The sequence below is a fragment of the Petromyzon marinus genome, chromosome 52, assembly GCF_048934315.1.
Source record: "Petromyzon marinus isolate PM22_M1 ecotype Great Lakes invasive population chromosome 52, UKy_Petmar_22M1.pri1.0, whole genome shotgun sequence".
Lineage (NCBI taxonomy): Eukaryota > Metazoa > Chordata > Hyperoartia > Petromyzontiformes > Petromyzontidae > Petromyzon > Petromyzon marinus.
The window spans coordinates 8,425,310-8,452,291 of NC_133718.1; the positions used below are offsets into that span (position 1 = coordinate 8,425,310).

Here is a 26,982-nt window from a genome sequence, read left to right on the forward strand (position 1 = left end):
CGGCCGCTCGGCAAAGCTTCCCGTCATCGATGGACCGACAAGAATTCCCAGATAAGAGGCTCGGCAGAGAAAATCCTTCGTCGCGACAATACCGTGCCCACGATAATGTTTCTGCGCCAAGGGGCGGTCTATGCGATCGCAGGCAACATCCGCACAATGTGCGGGAAAACCGTGCGAAGTGGCTCAGGGTTTACACCCTTGCTAAAATCACCAGCTGCGCGGCGCCGGTCACTTTCTCTCTCGCAAGCGAGAGGCACTTCGGAGTGGCGTGACGCATTGGGCGCAGGTATACACTGCCCATGGACACCGTCACCAACTGCAAAAAACATTCACACCGTCCGTGGCGGTGACCTCCCATATCATCACGGTGGACTACAGCTGTTGCACTGCACTGGGGGTCCAGTCACAATTGACCCTGTTTTAACGGAAAACGAAATCTGTAACATACGTTTGTGTGTACGTTGAACTTCGTTCGCACCGTACGTAGTCAACCGTGCTAATCGGGAGGGGCAAAAGTAACTCAACACAAAAAGCAGTTATCTGCGTTGAGCACTTTTCTTGAGCCATATTTCAACTGAACGGCTGACTAAGCGTTGCAGCTTTAATATATTACTTCCCGATATTAAATCAATTTAAACGCTCCAACAAAACCACGATGTTTATTCTGTACCACACAAAAATGGACTACAACATCCAGATGAATGATTACCTCCACGTGTAAAAAACATAACAGCGTGCCGCCAATGTAACAACATCTGGCTGCAGACCATCTACCAAGGTGGCTTGTGTCCATAGCACACGAGGCTCAGTGCGCCATTCAGGGCCATTGCCCAAAATGTCGCCTGTCATATATATTTACTTTTAAGGCTGTGCAATAGACAAATGTGTCGAGCTAATCACCTACTGCAATGCGCGTCGCTGACGTCACTTTATTTTGTTCCCTCTGTTTTAGCCAATTTGGCGAATCACCCCCTTTCACAAATGAGATTCTCTAATGGTCTCCTTGAGCTCTAAGCTGGTTTAACAAATAAACTTGAACGGTTTTTAAGCCAGGCCTTCTCGCTGTGCAATCACCAGCACTCTGTGGTGTATAATTATACACGTAGGCTTCCCACTGCCCATAAGGGAATCAGGAACTCCTTTTCCCAAATTGCGCGCCTGGCCAACACGGACGAATCGCCACAAGTCACCACACATCCTGATGACGAATGTACGCATGCATGTTGAACTTCTTTCACACCGTAAGTAGCCAACAGTGCTAACTGGAGGTGCGATTATCCCCAAAGTATTCGGGCCCAAAGAGACCACACGTTGTGGAGACTTATCAGGTCTCGGGCAAGGATCTCTTAGCGTTGCCGAGTACCAAGTGTCACGGCGGAGCAGGCGATGATCGATTTTTCTACTTCACCTTGACCCCACCGAGTCTGGAGAGTTGATGCTCTGTAGATGCCCTTTTTTGTATTTCCCGGATTTAGGCCACGCACATCAACACTTTAGTGAGAAACATGGCAACTTTGCGAGTCTTCTTTGGCTTCCTATCCCAAGCCCCTCTCACATCATCAATCAATTTCATTGCTGTTTTGCAATGAATGGGCCTCATGGTGGTTTTGGAATGCTCTGGCCTGCAATGTGCCACAAGCGAGCAACATTTATTGAACAGGCCTGACTCTGCTGATAATACTCATAAAGTTGAAAGCCGGTCCAGAGTTTGCTTAAAACAAATGCTGCTGCAAAAAAAGAATTGATCCAAAAGGCTCCAGAGTGCGATAAGGAGGCGGCTGACCTCCGTGAAGCGATTGACCGGCGTGGATCATCGAGTGCCGGATTATCAATCACCATGACCGCTTTACGTTGAATTCTATCCCGGCGCGGCGAGGTAGAAACCGGGAGCGCAGCACCGCCGATATCACAACGGGAGTCCGACTTCACCCGCGCTCGCTCAACCAAATGGCCAAGTCCGTTTTAAATAAAAATAAATGCCCCCCCCCCCACCTCCGACAATTATCAGGGTTCTTCTTTGGTTCTTTCGGTAAAGTCACGTAGAATGAGAATAAAATAATAAATTGATAAATAAAAATAATATTATTTTATTCTCATTCTACGTGACTTTACCGAAAGAACCAAAGAAGATGAATCATTGCAGTCACGAAAGCTTTAAATCGAAAATTATCAGGGTTGGCTACGTACGGTGCGAAAGAAGTTCTACAAACACGCATACATCTTCCCCTCCCCTAAAAATAACACTCTCCCGGGTCGTCGCCTCCTATGTGAGTAGTAGGGTAGTGAGCCCAGCCACCTTCCCCCGGTCCCTACCCCGAGGGTACCTGGCATCGGGTTTGTTGCTTGCGAGGTGCCTGTTACTCCATCTCCCCCCATTCGCGTTCTGTACCGGGCTCTCGTTTAATTAAAAAAAAACTATATACAGTGTATGTTAAAAAAAATTGGCCCACCTCACTTACGGTTGTTCCATTACACGTCCCGAGTGTGGGGTCGGAGCAGGGCGAGCGTGGGCGAGGGGGATGGGCGATTGGCGGGGATGGACGAGGCCACGCCGTCCATGAGGCAGGGGGGGGGGGCCGGGGAGGGTCGCGACTCTGCCCCTTCCACGCTAAACTTTGCTTCCGCCACAATTCAGGCACCGGCCGGCCAGCACGACTCTCGCACAAATTCAACACGAGCAGAATCAGAATCTTTATTGCGACTGGAGGAATCCGATGAGTTACGGAACTCTTTTTCACAGACGTCCAAGAGGGGGTGTGTCATGCGGGCCGGCCACCTTTTTGGCTGGCCATCGAACAAAGACGGTTACCGCATCGCGCGCGCTATCAGATGCGCTTATACGGCCGTCTGGAACGCTCTTCCTTCCAATATTGGGAAGCCACTGGAGCTATGCCATTTTAAATAAAGATTGAAAACTGTTTTCTTTAGAACTTATTTGCACGATTTGGCTACGTACGGCGCAGAAGAAGTTCAACATACGTTTCATACTCAGGAGGGGAGAAATGTGGGCACATTCGCACCTTTTCAAATGGCGAAACATCCAAAGCCTTCTGACATCATAACGCGTAACGGTTGGCAGGTTCGGCGGGCGTGTGGCACCCAAAATGGTGGAGAGATCACCGGGCGAGGAAAATGGTGGCACGAGGGACTTAGCGCCCTCCAAAAGCATAAATCTCTCTCTCTCCGTCTCGCTCGCTCGATCGTATTGTCCGTAGAGATCTTTTGCTGCTCATCCTATTTCATCCATTGCACGAAACTTTTTTCTTGCGCCCCTTCTCCTTGCCTCACTCATTAAGGGGTTCACAGACCGTCTTCCCCTCTTGTTTTTTTCCCAGTCCACCATCTCTCTATTCCAATTTCCCGATGTTTGGTACTTACATTTAGTTGCTGCGAGCTTTTTTAATTATTAAAAATTCCGGTCTCTCTTTGGATTTCAGGAAGGGGAAAAAGAACAAAAAAGGAGGCCACGTCGAAATCTGGTCCATGACCGAGTGAGATTACGCGACACTGAACCGTTGGGCTTTGCACACTGCTGCCCCTTGTCTGGACTGTACCATTATCTGCAGAACACAGGAGAGAATAATAATATTTTCGATGTGGACAAGTCCGGTTTTGTTATACAGCGTTATATAAAAATGACACTATATATTGCCAGAAACATCAACATCATAAATCTTTGGTTTTGTCAGCAATAACTGCGAAATTCCAAACCAAGATTTGGCTCGGTTTGGAATTACCTGGCAGGAGTTACATAATGGTTACAGAAAACATAAGCCCAAGTGATTTCCCGCTCAAACAAGCAGTGCTCATTTCCCATTAACAGCCCTGCAGAACAAGCGGTAGAAATTCCACATGCTTATGGCAGGGACGAGTCCATGCACGGAGCAACCACTGTCGACTTCCCCACAAAGCGGTTCTCATTTTATCGCCCCCGGAAAGGTAATGGGCTGAGTAAACCCGCAACCACGATTTTAACTGGTAACCTTCTGCTCGTGTGCCGCTCCCACTACCGCCGACACCTGGCCGGTTACCGCCCCTCCGATTCTCACGGTTGGCTACGTACAGTGCAAAAGTTCAATATACGTACGTACATACGTACGTAGTGGCTGGAACCATTATCAGCATGTGTAGATTAACAGGAGCGATGACTTGGTGTACAAAATGAGGGTGGGAGCAGCGGACGGAGGTGGGGGGGGGGGCTGACACCAGTATCGGAGCACCACAAGTGAGCGCTTGCCGACATCCTGGGTTGCGCACGCAGAGTCCGTGCAACCGACGAGACTGGGCCATGGGAAGGGGAGCAACCAACCGCATCAGTGGCCAGAGTGGCAGGGGGGGGGGGAGTCCCAGCACCAAAGAAACATTTGAGCAGGAAGTAGGCCTGAGAATATTCAAATCCGAAAAACTGGGGGAAAGGGGAAAGACAAAGGTAGCAACTGGGGAGCATAGCCCCACGGTGGCCTCTACGATGGTGGCCTTGACTTACGATAAAATGGACCCTCATGTGTCATGGGAATGGCTTGAGCCGGGTAACTCACAACTTCACCGTCGTAAAATGTTGTAGATTCTGCTCGGTTGCGGCCTACTTCTGGCAATAATTTGCAAAAAGGTACAGGTGATGGTGAGCATAAACTAAACTATTCTTTATCTTACCCGGTAAGGTCCACTGAGCTATGTGTCTCTTTTTAAGAAACGACCTGGCCACAAATGATAACTCAACGAAGTGGCTTGTCACGTGGAAATTAATACCAGCTAAATAAAAAGAAACGCGCAGACACATGTCCGGCAGAGCCGTCTGTCCCGTGGTCGCCATCAAGATGCAGCCACTGCAGGGGTAACGGGAGAAAGTAATTCTTGCAAGTCATTCCAGTTCGACGTGTGACTTTGCCGTGCGAGCGGGTCGAGGAGGAAGCCTGCACGACACTTTGCTCTGGGCCTTCGTACCGAGAACACACAATTGAGATGAACAGTAATTGCTGCCACAAGTCTCATCCGTCATGTCGTCATCGTACGTGGATGCGCGCGCATGAGTGGTCTCTCTGGCTTTTATTGTCAAAGGGAAGGTTCTGCGTCAAAATAAAATGTACAACCTGAGAATAACATTACGTAAAAGATATACCCAAGTACAGTATTGCCTAATTAAGAGTCCTTCCGCATCTGGAGCAAAAAAAAAACACTGTAGTGATTTGCACTGTTCCACTTCCATACTCAAACAGCTGAGATATGCACTGAATCTGTTTGAGGCTTAAACCCTTCATAGCCGAGTGCTCATTCCAAAGACAAAAGGCCCTTCTATATGAAAATGTAGAACGATTTAAAAATATTAATATTTATTTGAGCAAAGTGAAGCCAAATTCACGTTGAGGGATAATGTTATCTGTTGGACATTTTCAATACCAATACCAGTAAAAATACATATAATACATATAACGTTTATAAATGGACATGAGATATTACAAATCGTGTTATTAAAATGCCAATATCGTCAGAGTTTGGCGATTATACTAAAAACATACAATGTTTATAAATGTGCATTAGATGTTACAAATAGTTTTTTTTTAAACAACCAATAGCGCCAAAGTGTTTTCATTATAATTGCCAAGGAGTTGGCCGATTATAATGAAAATCGGTGGCACCGTTAGTCACGTAACCACATCACCTTTTCACAATTATTTTGTTAAGCCTATGTTTCTCAACGAACATGCGGCACTCACGGGCGCTCCCCGTCCTCCCTCCTTGCTCGAAACCATTCGTCCACTCGCCACCGCAAGCGACAGCTCAGCACAAGAGAACGAAGTGTACCACAGACACGGGGGCATTACGACGCGAGAGAGAGAGAAAAAACGCGCACATTTATTTTTCATGGGATCTGTCCAAAGAAAAAAATTGGGATTTTAACTGTTGACGTTTGATCGAATCGAACCGTGAAGCCAACACGCATTGCAACCTTGAGCTTTTGCGGAGGTGCGCGTGTGTGAAGTTATACACCCGCCGGCACAACCAGAAAGGAACCTGCAGTAAATGCCAGCACTGCAGAGTAGACTGCTCAAATGCCAGTGGAGATTTTTTTATTGTTATAATTCTATCCTTGCCCAGGGCAAAATGTTCGGGCGCAAAATGGCAACGTCGAGGCCTGCTCGCCATGAGATGGCTTAGAGAGTTAACATTTGGTGTGGTTTTGCTTTTACTGCATTAAAGGAGCAGAGACTAAATGGGTTGACTATATACGGTCCATAGTTTGGGTTGCATGGCCACAGTCGCACCACCGTATCTCTTCTTTAACTACACATTTGTTAAAGAGATGTGCGCGTGCGCATGTTTTTGATGTTCTGATGCCGTCGATGGCTCCACCACCAGTGCCTTAGCGGAGGAGGAGGAGGAGGTGTGGCGATTGGGGTCTCTGAACGAGATGTTTTATTCTGGACGCCCGAATTGTTCCACTGTGTTCACCAGAGTGGAACAAGGACATCAACAATTGTTAAAATAAAATGAATACTTCTGCTCGACTATTCCAGTTTCTCCCCGTTGGCGTAAATATTCACGTAGGTATTCACCGAACACGTGATGCAGGCTCCTCCCGACAGTGTCTTCATTCACAGCAGAGACGGTCATGGGTAAAAGAGAGGATGAGTATTATTACTACGAGGAATGTATGCGCTGGTGCCCAGCTGTGACCAGCATTCTCTAGGCAGAGGTCAGTGGCACAAGTAGATTTGCAAAACACTGCCGGGCGCCAAGTACAGCAAGTGGGTTCCTGACATCATTTTGTAAGCATTTAAGTGCCGTTCCCCTCAGGAGGCATGGGTTTTCTATGGGCACTCAAGCTGTTGGGGGTTCCTTTTCCCCCCAAATGCAAAACACCTATTAAAACATGAACTAAACATCCCCACTGCGCCCAAAAAAAAAAGGATTTCTACTTGTTGAGGATTTTCCAGACTAAATATATTCTTATTATCGTGAGGTTATTAGTAAAAAACGTGGCTTTTTACTTGAAAACAACCTACCATGGACACAGTAATTATATCAGATATACGAGTTGCCGGAACACATAACCATCCTTCAGATTTCAAGCCAGGGGAACGTGACAGGACAATTTCAGGATCGGCGGCTCGCAATCTCCTTGGCATGAAGGCCCAGATTTTGGGGCACAAACGCGTTTTCATAACTCGGTGACACCACCAGAATATTTCATAAGCCAATGACGAGCGCAACACGAATACGTTATCCACCAGGTCTGATGTATGAAACGGTGTCCATACAATTATTAAGACAACGTCGCCTCGAGCAGCCCGATCAAGACAAGCAGGTAAGTCAACAACTTAAGTTGCACTTGAGGTAAAATCTGTTAGGTAAATACATTTGACAAATTACTCAAAATTCTCCACGGGAGTTTCCACACTTCAGTTGCTGTGATTAATAGCAAACTGCAACAATAATATTGTTTTTCGTGATCGTATAGAATGGTGCCACGGGTCTCCCCCCCCTTCCCGTGCAGTGGCGTGGATACCCGCGGCCTGAGAGTGTGGTTCCAGCCGCAAAGCGCGCTCACTTGCTCGCATATCGCAAGCACTTACCGAGGGCCGCACATAGACGTTGCGTTGGATGAACTCGCAGCTAGATAACGTTGCACGTGAACCGGCAGTGTGCTCCAGTAAATAAAAAAAGCTAATAGCTTAGCGGGCTTTACCTGGTAACATTAAAAAAAAAAACTTTAGTTTAATTTGTATATATTTTTAAAATGATTTGTGTCCCTTTCCTAGACTTTGCACTCCGATTCTGTTATTTGTATTGTTTGTTGTTGTAACGTTCTGACCCGCCCCTACGGGACATCTGTGTGAAAGAGCTTTATAGCTCGTCAGATTCCTCCAGTATGAATGAATACTCTGATTGTGGTGGCGAGTGTTGCCGGGCTTTCCATCGGCTTTAGCATCACTGACCACTCTTCCGTAATCCTCCAAAACTACCGAGGCTGGGGCAGCGGCGCAACTGATCACGCTCTGCCGTACGATCTCAGAAGCCCAAGTCGGATTTCGGGCCACGGCTAACCAAACGGTCCCGGGTCAACCTCTACACTAACCCGCACAAACCAGGGTGGTGAAGTATGGTCAAACAACACGTATCACCTACGTGGGATGAGGAGGCGTTCGTGCAGGATTGGATTGACAAAGGCCTGTCAATTATTCTAATGGTATTCAGCACTCTCCAAATGCAAACTCTCATAAGTGTAAGTAATAAAAAAAATATGTTTTATATTTCCTCCAATTAAGGGGCAGGTGGGAGGGGGGCCCATTTTTTATGCTTTCATAATTCTTCTACTCAGAAGCATATAATCCACTCTGTGCCGGAACATCATTAGGCTGTGCATCGCTCGCTCATGACCAGTTACACTCGATGTGACACGTGCCACAATGACAGTTTTGAATTATTCCAATACCCAGAAGAGTCTCAGCACACGTCATAAGTACTGAGAGGCAGAAAAACGTCTCCCACTCCATTCTCACACGATTCTCCAGGCACCGTGCAGATTTTTTTTCTGCCCGACGCACTCATCCCGCTGGGGGGTTTTTTTTCCGGCCCAATAATTTCTTGGCACAACTCTCCCGTCGGACTATGCCCGACACCCAACACCACCGCCGCGGATAAGACACCTCTCGTATTTTATAAACAACACTGATGCTTATACATGGACTTGCATAACGCGGTACACGTTTTATGGAAAGAGGCAAGGTTAATAACGCCGCGTCGCTCCAACTTCCTTCCCGATGGAGCAAAATGGCACTGCCGCACGCGCCACCGGGTGTCCATCGTTAGGTCGACGCGGCAAAAAATCGACGCGCACCAAAGACGACGGTGTCCGGGGTGATGCAAAGGCAATCCCCGTTTCACTGGCAGGGCTCCGTGCGCACTCGCGCTCGGTGGCACTAATTCTAGTGCAGGGCAAAAATATACAGGATACGCGAGCTGCAATGCGTGCAGACTGTTAATTATAATGTGCCATGCAAATGCATCAATTAAGCTACCCCAGACACACACTGCAGGCAGAGGCAAAGCACAAACTAGCAGGTAAACACAGAACTGATGTTATTTTGAGCGCAGAAACCAATGTCTGGTTTTGTCTTTTTTGCTTGTACGAGCCAAGAAAACAACGGATGGAAAACGCAGGCAGACGGGTGCAGTGGGCAAAACAACGCGCGGTCCATTCACCCCGTGGCACTGCTAAGAGCGGGGACACACGCACACACCCAATCACAAAAATCCCCCCCTATAGTCTTCGCAGACTTTTGGAGCAAGCGCTGTTCACGAGCACCTATGAAGGCCGGCATGGCACACGAGGGGGTAAGGTGGCCAAGCACCACGCCCGGGGTGCCTTTGTCTCCCTCGTGACAACATTTACACATTGCACAAGGTGCTCATTAGAGGTTGAGTCGACCTAGGGGAGGCCCCAGCACCGGTTCAGATGATAATCATCACCGGTGTTGGTGTTGGTCGTGAGCGGGAATCAAACTTGGGGTCGCCGGGTTGGTAGCTGTACAGCGCAATAACCGCTACACTACCGCTAACCCACACACACGTGCATGTGTGGGCCCTCTCTCTCACGCAATCTCACGCACGCCACAATACGCGAGTCACACGATGAGCGTGGGAGAGGAGCCCAACGAGGAGGCTCTGTGACGACAGCACTCGCCGCCGCTGTCAAATTGAGTTCTGGCACCGAGCCAGCGAGTTATGGCTGGGTCGTGACTAATCCCGGGCCCGTTAGATTGAGGTCAAAGCATATGCCATCATACATTTGGACTCAAGCACAGCCAGATGTCTGTGCAAGTCCCTCCTGGAGTCACCGTGAAGAATGAACGAACGAATGAAATAATGCAAGCCATGAGCACCAGTCATTCTCGATTTTCTATACTTTCTGCTTTGTCTGGGAACTCACGTGCAAAGTGGTTAATTGTTAGCATTTGCCACGAAATGCAAATGATGGCTGCTTGCTTTTTTAATTTTCTCAGGGCACCTGCACACCGACAGCAATGAGTTCAACGTGCTGCCCCGCAGTGAAACAGTGGAATCAATTAACCCGAGGTGTTATGGGGAAATACAATGCCTGGGATATGTTACATTTCCCAGAATATAAGCGTGACATCTTGCGTTTCCATGTACGCGCCTCAATCACGACAAAATATCGAGGCCATGCCAAATGCGGGCTGTTTGACGGAAGTCCTAGTGTCCATGAACGCCAGTTGACTTCCGAGACACCGATAGTTTCCCCCCCCTCACCCCCCCATGGTTTATTTACAGTTAATTACGTTACAAAATGACCGAGCGTACAGAGAAGAACGCATAGCATGCAAGTAAACATGTCCACCGAATCTCACACAATAAACAAGCGTTGCCACTTTATAATTTCTAGTGCACACACGCACACCGTCTCCAACCAGCACACAAAGTCATCTAAATATTTCACATCGTATTATCTGCACACTCTTAAACTAAACTACAACTAATCTATTTTTATTTGACCAGTTAGGGTACAATGAGCTCTGTAGCTCTTTTTCAGAAGCGACCCGGCCACAAAGTGGCCTATGTGGAAATGTATAGCGGTCAAATACTCTAAAAGCATGTTTCCAAATATGGAGAGAAATCCACGTGACCACGGGGAGGACATGCAAACTCCACAAATACAGGCGTCAGGGTCATCATGGAACCCACGACCTCCTGTATACCATGCGAGGTAATTAACATCTCGCCACCGTGGCGCACCGCTCCCTGCAAATCACTGCGGACAAGACAAGGTTTGACCGCATTTAAAGAAGCCAGAGAGAGAGCTTCGTGGCACCAAGAGGCTGGAATTAAACGTTCCGGCAAGCGCGGCATTGCGCAAAGTCCGCCCGGAAGCACCCACCCACAGCGGCGGCACGGGGAAGGAAACGGGGCCCCCCTCCACGGCACGCGACGACGTCGAGCACCGGGCCCGATCGAAAAACACCCGAGGACAAATTAATCCACGGTCACGGTTCCCAGCGACGATGAATCCTCGCTCTCATATCGGACCCCACTCAGATGGTGCGCATTGAATATCCACTTTGGGTGGCCCAACAAAGAGACTGTGGTGGGAGGCATTCCAGAAAGCAGCTCGCAGGCTTGAATCAAATTTGAGTCTTTTTCCGTTCGCTCTGTGGTGAGGTTTTCTCCTGAGCGCTCACGGTTTTCTCCCCCCGAAAGACAACAGAAAAACAACAAAAAACCCACCAAGGAAGCGGCCAATCACCTTAAGCAAGATCCCCTTCGGAAAAAGGGTCTCGAGACTCGGTGAGAATCTCACCAATGTATAATGAATGAATAATCGTTACACTTCGACAGTTGAACGTCGTGGGCCACCGGAGAGCACGACGGTGGAAACACATCCACGTCTCCCGTGCTCAAATCAGAATCGGCATCAGAATCTTCATTTAGACTGGAGAAACTGGGTGAGCTATGAAGCTCTTTTTTCACAGACGTCCAGCAAGAGCGCGACAGGGGGCTCTCATCTCCCCCTTTTGGTGACGCCGAGCGAGCGACTGGCGTCAACGCCACTCGCACACGGCGGGTATCGATCCGCTCGCAGTGCAAACCAACCGCAATATTTTGGGTCCTGGCTCGCGGCCGAGGATGACCTTGCGTGAAGCTGCAGGCAAGAGCACCTGGTTTCCACTCAGGTAAGCCGGGAGCGCGGGAGGGCCTTGGTCGTACGACGAGGGATTTGTTTTTTTGTTTAGAGATGGCACCACCTGCGGTGTGGCGATGGCGCGCGGGCGTCGCTTCCAAAAAGAAAATGTCCTCCGCACTCCCAAGCCCAACGTCAAACGAGGCGGTTGGGGACTTTGCGTCCCGAGTTGCGCGCGCTTACAATCGCGGCCGCCTCCAACTGTGATTTACAAAATAACCAATTCCACAAACAAGTCGTAAGTTTTAGGCAACACTTTGTTTATATTCCCGATTAGATTTTCAGTCTGCAAGAGCAAGGTCCTCATAAACAACGTAAAACACATTTAAGTGCTCCGCTGAAATTTATGACCTCCTGTTTTCCCCGTTTTAAAATACGGAAATGCATCCAATAAAGTATCAAAAAAACGCCGAAGAGAAAGGATTGGAGTGGACAATTTAAAAGGGGCTAGCCGTTGCCCTGACACGCGTTTTAAACTCAAAAAAGTTTTACAACTTCGTAAACCCGGCGTTTATCGTGCAGCGATAAGTGTACGCACGCAAGGTCAGCGTGTATTCGCGTAAGGCCACGGTCCAACGGCATACGCCTCGCTAGGCCATCTTGGGGCAGAGGGCTACCGCGCTGCCTTCGCCATCCACGCGGTGCGATACAAGGTTCAGTTCGTGGTCAACACGGCCTAAACTTTGTAGGGTGGAAAAAATAGCTTTAACCGTTTGTCTTTGTTTTCCCCCCCACCCCCCACAATTATGGCACAGTATACCCCAGCGGTGCCATTTGAGTGTCGTAATCACGAGATGAGGGATATTACATTCGGGACTCGAGCAATAAGCATCACGTAACCGCACAGTAGAGAGAGATTTCCTCCGACGGGGTAAAAAGGTGTGAAGGTACAGCCCCCTTGCAGTTGCTTGCTTACGTCACTGCTGGTGGGAGGGCATCCTCTATCCCGAGGGGCCTCGAGAGGGCATTGGTCGGTCCTTCCGCATTGACCAGGCGTGCTGGAAGGGGCGTGTGCCCGTATACACACTTCGCCCAAAAAAGTGTTAAAAATCCAACCAGTCGCCTCGTACGTTTTACGAACGTGTCTTCATCCGGTCGCGCGTCACGCACCCTCGATCCCAGTAGAGCAGCGGGTGGAAAACCTGGCGTCCCCAGAGCCCGCATTCAGCTCTTTAATCCACCACATGAGGCCCTATCGAAGGGGCATAACGTAGAACATACTATCAAAGTAGTCGGAAAGAATTATTAATTCAAGTTGTATGATATAATATATACACACACTTGGCTTTTTGCAGAACTCACGGGTAATGTTTGGCTCTTGGTTGGTGACAGGTTGGCCACCCCTGCAGGAGAGTATAGGCCAATTCCGAGCCGTTTGAAGTGATAGAGAAGAAGCGTGCTCTGCTTGGATCTATGCCCGGACCCGTGAACCTTCATGACTATGCACAGTGGGCCACGACAACCAACATTCTTTACCAGGGCCAGTCCCGTATATGTATGCATTACGGTACGTTGAATTTCTTCCACGCCGTACGTAGCCAAAGTGCCCATCGGAGGTGCGGGGGAAGGATGACAAAACTAAAGCAGTTGAGATGCCAGTGGGACGCAGGTGCCTTACCAGACACTCTCTCCTTTTGTAATCACTGTTGTTTCACAGGTAGGAACAACAGGTTCCACACTGCCCACCAGGGATTATTTGTCTGTCTGTCTGTCGTGCATATCCGGAATCCCATCCGCATAATTGGAGTTTCGGCACTCATTTTTATCCGTATTTGGTGAGTGTTGTTTTTAGCTTGAACAAAGTATGATATCCTCCGTACGCAAATACGCAAATCAGATTTAGAGCTCGCGAGGAAGAATAAAAACTTGGTTTCGGATTTGGCATGCGCTGCTTACACCAATAAAATACCATACAAACCATAGTACATCTCCAAATATTCCTAACCATAGTACTTAAAAAGTTGTGGAGATTGCGTACATATACACACATTTTACAGCTAGGAACAACAGGTTCCACACTGCCCACCAGGGATTATTTGTCTGCACGAATGCGCTGTCCAACCAAGTTCCTACCTGCCCATTCCAAAGGAACGTGTTTTATATCAGTGTAAATAAAATATGTCATGTCGTTTTAAAGGAATTTTTTAAAAACTTTTTTTAAACATTCTTCTTACTAATCTCGGCTTCCACTCTGATCTTGTCTGGATACCTTTCCGGCGATGATTTACTCTCTCTAGAATGAGTCAGTTGTGTTCGGGTGTTAGGAAATATGGTCGGGTGCAAATTATACTCTAACGACAAGTGCCGTTGCTGATGGTCGGACAAGGTGCAGGCTCCCACGGCTGTTCTAAGCATTAGCCAGCAAGGGAGTACAATATTGAACCCAAAAAAAATAAATTGGGCCCGAATATCTTCTTCTTCTTGGTTCTTTCGGTAAAGTCACGTAAAATTGAAATAAAATAATAAAAATAAAACATAATAAAATAAAAATATATATTTTTAACGATTCGAATATATTGCTCCAAGAGTATCCCATCCCATGAATCATGTAATTTGTTTGACAATTATTTGCCACGAAGGGTCGTCGCCCTAAACGCTGTCTATTATTATTTTCTCTCAAGGCCAGAGCGTTATTGACGAATGTGCCGAGTTATTTTGATTACACCGAACCATCTTTACGATAAATATTGAGATTCCCCCCCCATCACCCTTTCTACGGAGAGACGTCACGCGTGAACGATGTCACACTCAGTTGGAGAAACATTAACAGAATCCGCTGGTATAGGACATCAAGGACAATTTAATGACGGGTTTTGTGCCAGTGGTCACAGACGACCTCTTTGCACCAAGGAAAGACTACACATTCGTGTCATATTAATGTCACTGCATGTGCCCATCGGCAAGACCTTCAAGGAAAAAGTATCCTATTCTATCCGTTACAAAGTCACGGGCTAAATATAACGAGGGAAGCGTGACGGTGTTCTCTAATGCAGAAAAACTGTATCAATTCATTATTAGAAGAGAAAAAAAACGTACGCGTGCGGGACTTGGCCAAATCCACTGCTGGATGAGGGCCTCCCCACACCGTGCGGGTTGTGAGAGTTGCTTTTGAACTATACTTAACCGCGCTGGCCAGCCTGGGGGTTTACTGCGGGGAGTATAGAAGTATGCTACGATGCATTTTACTGGCCGACCCTGTGCTGTCCAGCACGTGGACCCGCACCAGCCTGTAACACCTGTTATTCATGGCGATCGCGAATGCAAGCGCTATCCAGGCTCAAACCCACTGAGCTTCCGAGGTCTAACGAGATCGGTTTGATTCTGGGTGATTTCGTTAAATGCTTTACATTTCACAATTGGGGCTAAAATAGAGTAGAGGGACTCCTCTACTTATGAATGTTTGACTTACAAACTTTCAGAGATGCGAACAAACCTGTCCACACGTCGAGTTTCCTGTTCGGATCGAGTCGTAAGTTCAACCGCTGCACAATATATGGCGGTGGCTGTCCGGTGTCATTACCCAGCATTCCCAGCATTTCTGCCTGGGCCGCCGCCATTGTCTCATTGTGTTGTCGCTGTGCGGTTCACTAGGACGTTCTGTGCTTTTCATGATCATCAACCCTCGTCGTTTAGTGGTGAAAGTGTTGAGGGTGGTAGCAAGAAGAACCATTGGCATCTACATCTGCAGAAAATAAAGAACCAGTGGCATCTACAGCTACAGGAGATTATACAACTTTTAAAGCCATTCATGGTGTTTAGTGTAAATGCCGTACAACACGTTTGGTATTGACAGGAGCAAAGTTGGGCCTACAAACAAATCGACTTCCAAACAGACCTCTGGAAGCTAACGCATTCGTAATGAGAGGAGTCCCTGTATATTAATTATATTTAACATTTATTGATCATATTCTTCGTCAACTTAAAAAAAAAACCTCAACTACTTATATGAACTAACTGTAAATGAGTGTAAATCATCCTGTGTTCCCATTACAATTATATGTATATTTTATACAATTACCACAAACACGACAACATGCGTTTTTGTAACCATGTACTTTGAGAAACATTCCATGGCCGTGCCAGTGGAGTACCCCATCTGGTACAGATACAAGAGAACGATAATCAATTATTCAGAGTCGAATCATCTCTACTGGTCAAGCACATCATGTATTCAGATGACCTGGTAATTTCCACTCATTCCGGAGAGTTGGAGACTCTGGTATCTAAACTAAACTATTTTTATTTTATCAGGTAAAAGCCCACTTAGCTATGTAGCTCTTTTTCAGAAGTGACCTGGCCACAAAGGATATCTCAACGAAGTGGCTTATCATGTGGAAATTAATATCAGTCAAATACTCTAAACGCATGTTGATTCTAAATGTGGAGGGAAAAACCGGAGGACAAGAGAGAAAAATCCACGTGACCAGGTGTCAGGGTCGGTATCTAACCCACGAACACCTGCATACCACTTTTTCAAATTTTCTTGTTGTGGTTTTCACACCTGATGATGATTGCTTGTGTTGCAGTCGAAACGTCGTGAGAATTGTATTGTTTTATATTTTTATTATTTTATTGTTTCCCTTCTACGTGACTTTACCGAAAGAACCAAGAATATGAACACCTGCATACCACGCGAGGGTGTTAGGTTATAAGCGTTGCACGTTTACAATGTAAAGAGTATGTGTTTATAATGTACTCGGGAATCAGAATATGTATTTCTTACTGGAGGAATCCAATGAGCTATAAAGCTATTTTTCACAGATGCCCAGTAGAAACCGATCAGAACGTTAAAACAACAAACAGTACAAAAACACGATAGGAGGGCAAAGTAAAAGGTAAACAAATCACCTTAAAATACAATAAGAGGTTAAATATTTTATCTTACCAGGTAAAGCCCGCCGAGCCATTAACTTATTTGTTTTAAAGCGACCAAGCCACAAATGATAGCTCAACAGCGGCTCATCGAGTGGAAATTTGTGGCAGCAAAACAATCCAAATAACCTACTTACTTAATCAGCAGCCACACGCACATAAGGACTCTCAGAGGCAGACTTTGCAGCAGTGAGCAACGGTGACCATGCCCTACTGAGGAGTCCCAATTAATGACGAAATCGGTCCACAGTTGTCCGTCACCGCATCGTTGCTGCTGTCAGTTGGTCAGTTTTGCTCGAATGGCTTTTGATGGCGATCGAAGGCAGTGTGCTTCGCCAACACATTGGATGTGTGTGCTGTACCAAGTAACGATTTGGCATGTTTTGTTTACGTGACAAACCTTACGAATTGGCTGTGTCGGGTGTTGGGCGGGTTTAACGACGCATTCATATTAACGCCATCTAAACCAAAAGCCTTTATTATGGACAATATTGGTCGCGAAAGCCTAATATGTGGTAAACTGTCGGTGGGTGTTTTGCTTACAATAATAATTCCATTCATATAGCACTTTTCATGAAGGATCTCCTAGCGCTTTACAGGACACAGCAGCAGCAGACACTTGGCATCGAAATTATGATATTATAAATACATTTTAAATAGCTTTGAAGAAGCATTTTTAAAATGTCCATAGACTCGGAGAACCTGATATCTCGTGGAAGAGCGTTCTATAGCCTGGGGGCTACACGGGAAAAATCTCGGTCACTCAGACTGAAACCTCGACCTGGGAATTCAGAGAAGATCTGCATCCTCAGATCTTAGGGACCTTGAGGGGACATATGGGTTGCAGCATGTCAACGATGTAGGCTGGGGGAAGATGGTTCACTGCTTTGTTAGGTTAACAAAAGGATTTTAAACTGTAATCTACGTGAAACTGGAAGCCATTGCAGGGAAGGCCAACACGGGCGTAATATGATGCTAAGATGGTGACTGTGTGCTTTTGATGCATTTTTTTTGGCTTGTTTAAAACCGAAATCGGCAACAATGGAAGGCAGAGAAGAGGTCACAGGCTCAGAGCGACCGGAAGAGATGCGCTGGCAACTAAAGCACAGCGAGTTGGCCACAGTGGAGCGCATTAGGCAATGCATCTGCCAGTCATCTCCATAGTTTTGAACTGCAACACCCCGGTGCCGTCTCGCCATTCTCCTGCCAGGGAGCCTTTAACACTTCACGTGACGGCCTCAAAATGGACCTAGCCTGGTACAAGCGCTGTGGTGAGGTCACTGCCACTTGGTGTTGAATGGCGGTCGTTGTTTGTTGTTGTACCGTGTGTGAATGCGCGTGAATGCGCGCCGTGTTTTTTGCGTGCGCGCGTTTGGATGTGGGGGCGCTTCATTGTGATGGTGGAGTGCCAGCCACGCAGTGGGATGCGTGCAATGTGTACGTCTGCAGAAATATGTGTGTGTGTAGTGGGGAGCGGGAGTGCAGCGGTGAGCACTACACTGCGCAACGAACCCGGCGACTTGAGTTCGATTCCCGCTCACCCTAGGTCTACTCAGCCTCAAATGAGTACCTGGTGCACTGTGTAAATGTCACCACTGGGGAGACAAAGGCGGCCGGGGGTGGTGCTGGCCACCCACCATCTCGTGTGCAGTACCGGCCTTCATAGGTGCTCGCTAACAACACTTGCCCCAACAGTCTTTTAAGGCTATACTGCGGGATATTTGTCTTATGGCGTGTAATTTTATGTGCCAATAAAACAGTTGAGCAATGCAGTCTTAACAGCAATTCTGTTATATTTCAGAAAAAAAAATCATTTTCATTTATTGTGTCATCTGCATAACAAAAAAAACGTTGATTTGGCCGCTATACATTTCCACATGTTGATAATCCAATTTCGTTGAGCAATTATTTGTGGCCAGGTCGCTTCTTAAAAAGAGCTACATCGCTCAGTGGGGCCATACCTGGTAAAATAAAAAAAGTTTAGTTTCGTAAAGCGGTCATCAAAATACGCGACCTTACACTAAGTTGGGCTTCACAGAAAAACATCTGAACACTTGACTCGAAACTCAAAAGCTGTATCACTGTTTTCACATATATACGCGTGAAAAAAATAAACATCGCACAAGACTGCGCTGCTCACATTGCATCGACAGGTGAGCTGCCCTCTCCATCACACCATGCACTGCTAAACTCTGGAACTCATGACTACTCGTGTGCCTAACCCCAGGTACACGAGTAACGCCTTGCAGTCAAAGCCACTGTCGATCGCTCTTGCCTTGTGCGTCTGCGTTGCCCACGGTCATTACCTCCAAGGCTTTCATCAGCGACTTTAAATAACAAGCACACTTACTCATGAAACCGAGTTTAAAGTTACCAACACTAAAAATATGGCCATACACAATTACTGTACTTACAATGAGTTCACATCATCATCAGCTGTATGTACATATGCTAAACTTATTTTGCACCGTACGTAGCTAAACCGTGCTAATTGGAGGTGCTATAATCTATCCACTGCTGGTTCAAGGCCACCTCAGGCCATCGTGGTGTCAGTACACAATAATCCATCCTACTTTTATGGCTCCATCTCCATGGTGGTTGTCCTCCTGGGTGCGTTCCCTCCTTTGACTGCACCTTCATCGCCCAGTCTCGCCCGTCGACCACCAAGCCCCCGCTTTTACTTTCCCAACAGTCGCATATCACAATCTATAAATATCGAACATACACTCGAGTACAAATTTTGCTAGACATGGCAAACTTTTAAATCTCGCGCAAACCTTGCACGGTAGAAGAGCAGCAGCTGGGCGGCCCGTAATTAGCATGCTTGCCGCTGGGTCCAAGGGTTAACAAGTTGGAATCCTAGTGAGCCCAGATAGTATAATGCGCTACGATGACATTATCAACAGGTGTGCTTGCTTGATAATTCAGACATATCGCGCCGGTGGCATGGTCTCAAACGTGGGTAATTACCGTCCTGTTTGTCCGATGTCATTTACTTCTCCGGGAAAGCCTCGTGCCGATAATTATCAAGACACTTGTTTTTTTTAAGGACACGGTGATTGAGATGCTTGACAAATTCCTTTTCTTAATGAAGCCGGAGTTGCCGGAAAAATCTCACAGACATCCATGGGGGGGTGGTGGTGGGAGGGGATAACCTCGTGGACATGCACAGAGGGCGTCACAACCCCATTTGCTCTTATCTCCTGGCCACTGTGTTGCACAGCAAGCCTGAGAGTTCAACATACCTATATAATTCACCAAACCCTTACTTACAAAACCTCTCGATTACAGGTGTAGTGAACACCATTATGCCATGTTGAGGGTATGGGATACACATTGCTCAGCCAAAAAGGCTACAATAACACCCAAGGTATCTGGACGATTAAATCATAAAATCACGGAAGTAAACACTGACAAAACCTGCGCCGTGAAACTCACCTTCAAGTGTTGCTTTTTGTCAAAAGCAAGTATCAGAGAATAACAAGCTGGGAAGTGGGTTGGCAACTTGGAGGAGTGTTCAACACACACTAAAGAGGCAGCACACTAGACTGAAGCCCAGATGGTCACCCAGAGTCGGCCAGGCCCTAAAGGCTAGCAGCTTCCTAGACTCGAGTCCAGAGTAAGCAAGGATCTCAAGTGTAGCAGCTTCCTAGACTCAAGCCCAGGGATAGCCAGGCCCTCAAGTCTAGCGAGTGCAATGATGTCAGCCTGGTCCACTAATACAATGAGGGAAAAAAGTATTTGATCCCCTGCTGATTTTGTACATTTGCCTACTGACAAACAAATGATCAGTCTATAAATTTAATGGTAGGTTTATTTGAACAGTGAGAGACAGAATAACAACCGAAAAATCCAGAAAAACGCATGTCAAAAATGTTATAAATTGATTTGCATTTTAATGAGGGAAATAAGTATTAGACCCCCTCTCAATCAGAAAGATTTCTGGCTCCCAAGTGTCTTTTATACAGGTAACGAGCTGAGATTAGGAGCACCCTCTTAAAGAGAGTGCTATTAATCTCAGCTTATTGCCTGTATAAAAGACACCTGTCCACAGAAGCAATAAATCAATCAGATTCCAAACTCTCCACCATGGCCAAGACCAAAGAACTCTCCAAGGATGTCAGGGACAAGATTGTAGACCTACACAAGGCTAGAATGGGCTACAAGACCATTGCCAAGCAGCTTGGTGAGAAGGTGACAACAGTTTGTGCGATTATTCGCAAATGGAAGAAACACAAAATTAATGTCAATCTCCCTCGGCCTGGGGCTCCATGCAAGATCTCACCTCGTGGAGTTGCAATAATCATGAGAACGGTGATGAATCAGCCCAGAACTACACGGGAGGATCAAGTCAATGATCTCAAGGCAGCTAGTACCATAGTCACCAAGAAAACAATTGGTAACATACTATGTCGTGAAGGACTGAAATCCTGCAGCGCCCGCAAGGTTCCCCTGCTCAAGAAAGCACATATACATGCCCGTCTGAAGTTTGCCAATGAACATCTGAATGATTCAGAGGACAACTGGGTGAAAGTGTTGTGGTCAGATAAGACCAAAATGGAACTCTTTGGCATCAACTCAACTCGCCGTGTTTGGAGGAGGAGGAATGCTGCCTATGACCCCAAGAACACCATCCCCACCGTCAAACATGGAGGTGGAAACATTATGCTTTGGGGGTGTTTTTCTGCTAAGGGGACAGGACAACTTCACCGCATCAAAGGGACGATGGACGGGGCCATGTATTGAAAATGGGTCGTGGATGGGTATTCCAGCATGACAATGACCCAAAACACACGACCAAGGAACAAAGGAGTGGCTCAAGAAGAAGCACATTAAGGTCCTGGAGTGGCCTAGCCAGTCTCCAGACCTTAATCCCATAGAAAATCTGTGGAAGGAGCTGAAGGTTCGAGTTGCCAAACGTCAGCCTCGAAATCTTAATGACTTGGAGAAGGTCTGCAAAGAGGAGTGGGACAAAATCCCTCCTGAGATGTGTGCAAACCTGGTGGCCAGCTACAAGAAACGTTATGTCCTCTGTGATTGCCAACAAGGGTTTTGCCACCAAGTACCAAGTCATGTTTTGCAGAGGGGTCAAATACTTATTTCCCTCATTAAAATGCAAATCAATTTATAACATTTTTGACATGCGTTTTTCTGGATTTTTGTTGTTGTTATTCTGTCTCTCACTGTTCAAATAAACCTACCATTAAAATTATAGACTGATCATTTCTTTGTCAGTGGGCAAACGTACAAAATCAGCAGGGGATCAAATACTTTTTTACCTCACTGTATCTGTAAAAAAAACTCATTCATTCGATCTTAGTTTCCAATGTTTCGCTTAAATTTTCCATGTGTGAGCAGCAGAGGGCAGTGTAGCAAAATCAACTGCTGTACTGTACTATGGCCCTGCTTCTATACTCCTACAACGAAGTCACACTGATTAGTGTGAAGTATGGTCAAGTAACGCCCACGATTCGCACGGCATGGAGAGACCCTCATCCAGCAGTGGATTGACAAGAGTGCTGTACAACTACGTGTCGTGGCATGCGCCTATAAAGAAATAGGTAGGTGGTGGATATTGATGGATCTTGTTGAGAGCTTATGACGGAGGTAACCAAAGCAAGGGCAGAATGGTAGCTAGCAGTACAGCAAGTAGGTGGATCTTTTGTGAGTTGCGTGTCCTTTCCCATGTACCCGCGCATTTTGTCCAAGCACTGCAATATCCTTCCACACACACAAACATTTAAAGTCTTCAAACCTTAAAAAGTAGGACCCTCACCCATTGAGATACTGTTTTGTGAATGCATTGCCAAAATTCGGACATTGTTAAGAAAATTTACCAGTTCTGGCAGCTGGGAAATACGGCAACACTCGATAGCCAATTCCATGGTGTCAGAGAGAGGCCTGCTAAAAAGAGAAGCCAAGAGGTTTCATCGTGTCTATTGTGAAGCTGTGTTCCAGTATTGACGATGGTCTGCATAGCTTGCACGATGGATCGCTGAGAACTGTACGTTGCCATGTGCCTTCATGCCCAAAGCACATTTGGGATGTAACAGGAGAGAAAATAAATATATAAAACTATGCAGGGCATTGTGAACTGGGCAGCAGTAGTGGTGTCGCTTGACTCGATCAGCTTAACTGTAATCGGCTGTAATGCCGTGCTTTACATACTTAAAAGAGACATTTGTTTTACTTAAAGGAAGATGTAATCCAAAACAAATGGAAACATATATCCCATACTGAACCTCAGTATCTATGCCGTGTGAAAAATAAGCTTACCTAATGAGAAAGATAATGACTCGCAGTAGCGTGATGGTAACTACCTCACCTAGTATGCAGGAGGTCGTGGGTTCGACCCTGACCCTGACGCATGCTGCTGTATATTTGGAGTTTGCGTGTTCTCCCTGTAGTCATGTGGATTTTTTCCCTGGGTAATCCGGTTTTTCCTCCACATTTATAAACATGCGTTTATTGAGTATTTGGCTGCTATAAATTTCCACGTGATAAGCCACTTCATTGAGCTATTATTTGTGGCCAGGTCGCTTCTGAAAACGAGCTACGTAACTCAGTAGGCATTTAACTGGTAAAATAACAAGTTTAGTTTAAAATAAAAGTTTAGTTGAGATTCACACCTCCAATTAGCACGGTTGGCTACGTATGGTGCGAAAGATATTCAACATACATACACAGCACTTAATTGCCCACTGACCCACCCACTCACCACACTGCAGGTCACTTCCCTCGCACTGCTCCCTCCACCTTGGAATTCCCTCCCATCGTCGTCTCTTCCCCAAGCTCTTACATTAATAATAACCTTGCTCAATTCAATAAACGTGTTACACTCTTTTCTATTAAAACGTCAACAGTGCAGTTTGCTGCTGGCCGCTCGACGTACTGGGCCTAGGGTCCCGTTGTGTTCAGCAACCGTGTTTAAAACACATAAAGAGCTTTTACGAATGGCCCTTGGGACAGCTGCCGATGTGAACATCCACTCGAGCCGTGTGTATGTTGGATTTACCTTATTTTGGTGACACCCCATTCATTACACCACTTGAAATTATTTAACATGTGCTGTCCTTTAAAAAAATACCTATTTCGGCCAAGTCTGTATTACATACCGTACCGTATATTACATTCATTCACAGGAACGTCACTGCGTAGGTGAAGCAGCATGCTCCCAAATCATGTGGAGCATGAAGTCGTGAGTTCAAATGCCTGTCAGGGCAACCCTTGGCTTACAATCATATTTTATCTCGGCTTGTAAAAATCGAGCACGCCAGGTGATGCTGTGATATTCCGCGAGGCGACAGCCGATTTGGGCACGATCATTGCGCACTGTAGTGGGCCAATGTAACAGTGAGGTTACCGTGGCCGTCGCAAGTGTTACCCCCCCATCCCCTACCGACAACACGACAATAAATATGGGCAATGCTGTGCACCATGCAGGAAGAATATACAGTACCCACTGATGAGACTTATCTGCTTGGTTATAAAAAAAACACATAAAGACAAAGAACCAACGTATAGCCTGAACAGACTGTTGGGGCAAGTGCTGTTAGCGAGTAGCACCTATGAAGGCCGGCACGGCATACGAAGGGGTGGGTGACCAGCACCACGCCCGACCGCCTTTGTCTCCCTAGTGGCACCGTTTACGCACACCACACATAGGAACTCATTTGAGGCCGAGTCGACCTAAGAGGGGCCCAGGACCGGTTCACATAATCGGCACTGGTGTTGGCCGTGAGCGGGAATCGAACTCGGTCACTGCCGGGTTCGTAGTGCAGTGTAGCGCCAAGCGCTACACTACACACGCAAGCTCCACCCGCACATGTACGAAACACGACGGGTCGTTTCACACCACGTTCACCGGTATTATAAGACATCAAAAGTGTTGCCCTGTTGTCAATAAAGTTATACCAATGTGTTTTACCTATATATACACAAAAAATTTGAGCACAGATCCAACGGTATAAAAAAAGTCGCGGACGTTCCAGCAACAAACAGCACCGTCGAAGTCCTAACCGACGAGAGCGGAACCGCGCTGATAAAACGGCTGTCATTCGAGCTTGGAGGGGTGGGGTGGTGGGGACAGGAGAAGATGGGGGGAGGGAATTGCACAAAGTGGAGCGGAGCGACGGAGAAGGAATACACAGAGAGAGACAAAAGCGTCGTGACCTGTAGGGTGTGGGTGGTTTGGGCACGGTGTGGGCTGGGACGAAACAAGCTACGGTACGGAATGGCGTTACATCTGGTCACATACACCGGATATAATGCACCTCCGATTCCCACGGTCGGCTAAGGAGTTCCAACAGACGCACAAAACAAAGACGAAGACGCACAAAACAAAGACGAAGACGCACAAAACAAAGAAGACGCACAAAACAAAGACGAAGACGCCCCCCGTGTCGCCTTAATAAGACTGTTGGAAGGCGAGTGCCGTTAGCGGGCAGCACCTATGAAGGCCGGCACGGCGCACGAGAGGGGTGGGTGGGCAGGACCACGCACGGCCAGCACCATATTCAAAGAAAACAAAGATCCCCCATATAGCCTTAACAGACTGTCGGGGCAAGTGCTGTTAGCGAGCACCTTTGAAGGCCGGAACGGTACACGAGGGGGTGGGTGGCCAGCACCACGCCCGACCGCCTTTGTCTCCCTAGTGGCAATGTTTACACACCGCACCAGGTACTCATTTGAGGCTGAGTCGACCTAGGGGAGGCCTGGGACCAGTTCAGATAATCGTCGCTGGTGTTGGCCGTGAGCGGGAATCGAACCCATGTCGTCAGGTCAATAGCGCAGCGCGCTAACCGCTACACTACCGCTCCACACACATGCATGCATTACGAGATGCATTTTAAGCCATTGCACACAGGGCGCACACCAAGTCTGGCTTTGGAATACTACGGTACACGAAGGGGGTGGGGGGAGGGTGACGTGGAAGTGCATCTTATAATCCCGGAAATACCGTAACCGAATTCCAACTCGGACACGTGCAGAGAAGCAAGCCAGCCACCCCATTCCTCAAGGAGCACAGCTCAAGAGAGACATTGAACATTATCATCATGATTCCTGTATGGGAACTCGGGACTCACTCTCTCCTCGCATCACCACCCCTTGCTCCACCACTAGGCACCATCATCATCAGCCTTTTGCTCCACCACCACCCCTTGCTGCAACAACCACCCCATCCCCTCTTGTTCCACCCCCTTCCTCCACCACCACCACCACCTTGCCCCACTACCATAATCACAATCCCCTTGCCCAACCACCACCCCTCTTACCCCACAACCACCTTGCTCCACCACCACCTTGCCCCACCACCATCCCCTCTTACCCCACCACCACCTTGCTCCACCACCACCTTGCCCCACCACCACCTTGCCCCACCACCACCTTGCCCCACCACCACCCCTTCTTACCCCACCACCACCACTTTCCTCCACCGCTACCAACCCCTTCCTCCTCCACCACCCCCTTGCCCCACCACCACCGCCACCACCACCCCTCTTTGCCCCACCGCCGTCACTCGGCCCTTACCGCACTGAAGTCGAGGAGGTCACTCAGTTCTTTGTCCGTACCCAGAGCCGCGATTCGCTGCTGTGGGTTCATGCTTCTAGCAGAAAGAGAACAGAGGGGGTGGGTGGGGGGGGTAGTCGTGAGTGGCTTGGTAGGAGCGTGAAGAAGGGAGGAGGGTGGCTGTGGCAGGGGTGTGGGGAGCCGTGTGGGGGTTGGGGTAGCGTGGCTCAGCACGGAGACAGACACACACAGACACACACACACAAACACACAAAGACACACACACATACACACAACGGCGGGGGGGGGGGGGGGAGACGCGAGCCGACTCCAGTGTACAGTGGTCGCATCGTTTCCATCTTGCATTCTGATTATTTCCCTCCGTTTATGCGAGCGGTGACCACAGCGGATAGCCGACGCTGCGGCAACGACCCGGCCTCAGTGTGGCTGGTCTCTCCCCCCCTCTGCACCGCAGCTCACGGCCACGCACAGAGACACGGACAGCAGCTGCCTCTCTCTCTCGGAGTTGCCGACTTGCAACAGTCGCGATAACGCCGCACAACCACCGGGTGAGATCACACACGGAGGGGGGAGGACTGTCATTCATATCACTGCGAATGAGAGTGACAAACGTGGGACGCTTAAAACACCGCGGTGGCGTGTCGCTCGTAACGTGTCGTGGTGTGTGTGGTGTGTGTGGTGTGTGTGGTTGTTGTTGTTGTGTTGTTGTTGTTAGTGTGATGCCTCGGTTATGACAGGGTGGGAGGGGGGCGTCAAAGGTTCGTAACGATGTCCATTGTTGCGTCTCCCGACACACGGAGGGAGGGGGGAACGGTCGCGTTAGCGGTCAGTTGCGCCGCGCTACGAACCCACGGCTCACAAGCCACACAAGCAACCCCCAC

The 26,982-nt window shown here is 47.7% G+C and overlaps 1 protein-coding gene across 6 annotated transcripts in view; it reads right to left on the reverse strand.

Annotated features, from left to right (window-relative positions):
- LOC116953628 (transcription factor 12-like) overlaps positions 1-26,982 on the reverse strand; it is a 275,417-nt gene that overhangs the window by 245,466 nt on the left and 2,969 nt on the right. For 5 of the 6 annotated variants that reach the window (XM_032973998.2, XM_032973999.2, XM_032973996.2 and 2 more), the window contains exon 2: positions 26,102-26,177. In XM_032973998.2, coding sequence (XP_032829889.2) covers positions 26,102-26,173 — 72 coding nt within the window. In that variant the 5' untranslated portion in view covers positions 26,174-26,177. The remainder of the gene's footprint in view (positions 1-26,101; positions 26,178-26,982) is intronic. The other variant, XM_032973997.2, reaches the window with a different exon arrangement.